Genomic DNA, 4,603 nt, shown 5'->3' on the forward strand with positions numbered 1-4,603 from the left:
CAGCAGGACACCACAAAAAGCATACTAGAGATAAGTGTGAAATCAGTCAAGCTTTTCCAAAAGAGAAAATCCTTTTAATCCTTCAGCAAGTCTCTGTGAAAATAGTATGCTTACAATACAAGAGAGAAGGAGCGCCTAGAACACCCCCAAGAGGCTCGCTCCACTGCTCGGCATCACTGCCCCACCTCCTGTGTGCACGGACGGCTGAGAAATGACAAGAAGTCCATCTGACAAGAGTTCAGTAATCCCTTTCACCACTGCTGCCAGCTGAAATCATCATTGCTGCCAAAGACCAAGAAAAAGCCCAGGATAGTTGCAAAGATGACAGTGTTTCCGGTGAGGACAAGTGCACAAGCTCCCCACTCAATCTACAGAAGAAGACAGAAACGCTCAGTTAACAGACATGAAAAACAATAATGAAACGAAAACTGAATCAAGGCTCTAGTTGTAGCCAATCACGATCCAAAACAAATACAACGTGTAATAATAACTTTGACGCTGCTGAACATGTAATGCTGTTCTTATGTATTGCTGGTTCCTTTAAAGAGACAGAAAATCATGGAAGATGATAATTATTCAAAAGCAAGCCTAACTTCCAGGCTGAGGAGGCAGCACAGAATTCTACAATATTCTGTTTACAAAGAAGTTTGCTCCAACTCTTCATTAGTGAACCTATAAATTTTATCTAGAGAGCAGATTAAATTTAAAGTATCAGAGATGCAAACACACTGGTGCACATTCTTTTCAAGAGGCGGGGAGTCATCGCCCTCTCCATGTGGAAGGGCGGCCAGTCCGTCTTCTCTGCCATCTCCACCCGCCCAGAGATGTAGGAGCGAATCTGACTGGTGAGTCTGGGAGGCCTCTTCTACTCTTTGGTACTTTCCCACCTGCAGAGAACACGGATCTCCTTGGGTCTTCCATGTTTAAGCTATACAGGGCAGGCCTGTTGTTGTTCAGCACTGGCCGAGTCCATGTGCCCAATTCTGACAGGGAAGTACCGGCAAGCCCACTGTCGCTGCCAATGCTCTCCAGTACTTCCACCAGTTAACAACAACAAAAGTAAGATTTTTATCTCTTATCCTCTAGGCTCCTATGTCTCTCGTCTCTTTTTCATGTCATTTAACAAAAACTTTTTTCCTGAGAAAAACTGAACACAATCTAATGTAAAACCATTAGTAGAAGAATGCTTTCACTTACCAGGTGTGCTCTGGCAAATACAACAGGGAGTCCAAAAGCTGAGACCACAACACCTGTTGTAAGAAATATGGCCAGTTCCTTACAGGCGTTACTCATAGCATCCGTATCATCCACTAATCTTCTTGCTATGCAGTATGGAATAGGTGAAAGGATGTAAAAAAACAGGACAAAGAGAGGCCAGTATTGGCTAGAAAAAGAAAAATAAGTTAATGTAGTTTTTGCTATCTTTGTCATTTTCCTCACACAAAATCCACTCTTTTTAAAAATAAGGACCGAAGCATATTGCAAGGTACAAAATATAACACAGTTTAAAAATAAGCTATAACCTGGACACTGAAAAGAGGGACATTTAGAGTCACAGTATTCCTAAAGTTATGATACAATGATTAAATATTTCTCAAATTAAAAGAAAACACTTTATGAATTTTAACAGTTGGAATCAAAGCCCAAAATTAAAAATATTTTTTTTTCATTTTAGGTTATAAATAAAAAGGGATTATTGAAAAATGGAATTATTAACAGTAATTTTTAAAATTCAAGATTCATGCCCTTGACTTCTAACATCCTGCCTTAGCATGAAGCTGGAACACTCCCAAACTTTCCACAGGTCACCAGGAACTCCCAAAATACTGAAATCAAAAATACAGAAAATGAACTGACAGTAATATTGAAGACTTTCAGTCAGAATATCAACTTTATCACAATAAAAATAGATGGCTTTTAGTCTACAGTCTAGCTATTGTATTGTGCCAATGTCATTTCCTGTTTGTGATCATATAAAACAGTTGTGTAAGATATTAACACTGGGAGAAGATGTGTGAAGGGTATAAGGGACTTCTCTGTACTACTTTTGCAACTTCTTGAGAGCCCACTGTCATTTCAAAATAAAAAGTTAAAAAGAAATAGATGGCTTTTAAAACTGCCATAAAATAAAACACACATCATAATGGAGATTTGCTTGTACTTAGACACTCATGATAAGCAAAGATTTATCTATATGTTTTTCCTAAAAGATCTTTTCCTAAATATTCTGAGAAAAAAAATTACAAATGGACATAAGTTTAAGGGAAAAAACGTGCAAAAAATATAAAAGCACAAAAAGTGAAAAACCAAGGTTGTCTGTGTCTTCCCTACTCATACTGATCTGGGTCCTTCCATATTCCCATACAGATAAACTTTAAAGATATGAATGAATCACTGCACTGTTAAATTTAACAATATATCTTTTTTGTTTGTTTGCTTTTGTTTTGTTTTTTTGCGGTACGCGGGCCTCTCACTGTTGTGGCCTCTCCTGTTGCGGAGCACAGGCTCCGGACGCGCAGGCTCAGTGGCCATGGCTCACGGGCCCAGCCGCTCCGCGGCATGTGGGATCTTCCTGGACCAGGGCATGAACCCGTGTCCCCTGCATTGGCAGGCGGACTCTCAACCACTGCGCCACCAGGGAAGCCCTTAACAATATATCTTGTTTTACATATTAGCAATCCAGCTCTTATTCTTTTTAAGACTGCCTAGTATTTTCACTGATGGATGTACCATAATTTATCATTTTTCTTTTGACAGACCTTTAGGATGCTTCCAGTTTTTTTTTGTTGCTTTTGTTATTACAAACAAGGCTGCCATGAACATCCATCCTCTCCCCCGACTACACATATCTTTGCAAACATCTGTAAGTGGATTTCTATGAGTAATTCTAAGAAGCGGAAAGGCTAGTTCAAAGAATATATACATTTTGAGGCAAGCTGGCCTCCCAGAGGACTTGCACCTATTTACACTTCCACCCAGAGTACATAACAATGCTTGTTTGCCGTATCTTTTATCTTTGCCAATGGTTTTGAGTGAGGTTGAATATATTTTCATGTTCTTAGTAGCAATCTGCAGTTCTTTTTTCATATTTGTAATTCATTTTTCTATTGCATTGTCTGTATTTTTCTTTTTTTTTGATTAAAAAAATTTTATTTATTTTGTTTATTTATTTTTGGCTGTGTTGGGTCTTCGTTGCTGCGTGCGGGCTTTCTGTAGTTATGGTGAGCGGGGGCTACTCTTCATTGAGGTGCGCAGGCTTCTCACTGCGGTGCCTTCTCTTGTTGCGGAGCACGGGCTCTAGGTGTGCAGGCTTCAGTAGTTGTGGTACGCAGGTTCAGCATTTGTGGCTCGCAGGCTGTAGAGTGCAGGCTCAGTAGTTGTGGTGCACGGGCTTAGTTGCCCTGCGGCATGTGGGATCTTCCTGGACCAGGGCTTGAATCTGTGTCCCCGGCATTGGCAGGCGGATTCTTAACCACTGCACCACCAGGGAAGCCCTGTATTTTTCTTACTAATTTATCCTATTAATTAAAAAAAATTCTCTCTGTCCTAAGGAAAGTAATTGTCAAAAGTCATTTACATGACTTTTTTTGTCAGTTGCTCTTGACTCTGCTTACAGGTTTTTGTTTGTTTTTGCTCAAAAGACATTTTACATTTTCTTGCATTTAATTTAATCAATTGGTTCTCAAAATTAAGCAGTAGTGCTGGGCTACTGTGTTGCTATCCTACCATTAAAGACTTAGCAGTAGTCAAGGACAGCCAAAGTCTTTTTTGCATGCTGCTGTCCTAAAATCTTTTCCAACACATTTTAAGTGAAGACTTAACGTTTGTCCTTGGTAAACGACCATTTCTCAGGATTGCTTCTATTGTAGTAAAAAAATTTTTTTTTAATTTTCAAAGTAGAAAAATTTTACACTTAAACACTCAAAAAGACAAAAATTTTACATACTTGTATATTGGAAGGGCACATCCAAGCATCAAAAACATCAGCCCAATTGCTCCTCCAAAGGACAAACTAATCAAAGCTGCAAAGTAAATAATAAAAAGACAAAGAGAAATAGTAATTAAATTAAATTAACACTATTTTTCTTAATATTACTATTAGCAGTCTGAACATTACCTGTGATCCCAGAGGCAAAAAGCAAACAAAACACACCAAGAAAAGCAAATGTATTAGTGAATCATCTTCAAAAGCTGAAGTTATCTGGTTTCAGAATAAGTCTTTTGTGGCATCTTCAAAGCAAAATACAGTGATACTGATATTCAAAGCCAGCACATCACCACATTCCCAAATTACTGGTTCCATGTCAAATGAGCATTGCAGTCTGTGAGATCAATGCTCCTCCAGGCATTAGTATGATACTCACTCCTCAGATCATTACAGTTTTGAAAAGTGGTATGTGGAGAAACTCCGCAGTCAACTTTACTAGACTTCAGAAGCCTCATCTATGGGGAACCCTCTCCTGAGCAGTTCCTACTTCCTGCACACACACCCCCAACAGGCACAGGTGAAAAATGTCCGTGGGTATCTGTAGTCAGTAATCTCAATTAATTCTGCTACAGATATTTAAATCGTTTGCAAAACAATAGCTGGGTTTCTTTCCCT

At 39.0% G+C, this 4,603-nt stretch overlaps 1 protein-coding gene across 1 annotated transcript in view; it reads right to left on the reverse strand.

The window, feature by feature from the left end:
• The window catches only part of LEPROTL1 (leptin receptor overlapping transcript like 1), a 10,820-nt gene that overhangs the window by 768 nt on the left and 5,449 nt on the right, over positions 1-4,603 (reverse strand). Inside the window, exons 2-4 of the mRNA XM_007464630.1 lie at positions 3,947-4,022; positions 1,198-1,384; positions 1-368 (exon numbers count right to left, since the gene is read on the reverse strand). The exon at positions 1-368 is cut by the window's left edge and continues 768 nt beyond it. Of these exons, the coding sequence (XP_007464692.1) occupies positions 252-368; positions 1,198-1,384; positions 3,947-4,022 (380 nt within the window). The 3' untranslated portion in view covers positions 1-251. The remainder of the gene's footprint in view (positions 369-1,197; positions 1,385-3,946; positions 4,023-4,603) is intronic.

Source organism: Lipotes vexillifer, unplaced genomic scaffold, assembly GCF_000442215.2.
Source record: "Lipotes vexillifer unplaced genomic scaffold, Lipotes_vexillifer_v1.1 scaffold2628, whole genome shotgun sequence".
NCBI lineage: Eukaryota > Metazoa > Chordata > Mammalia > Artiodactyla > Lipotidae > Lipotes > Lipotes vexillifer.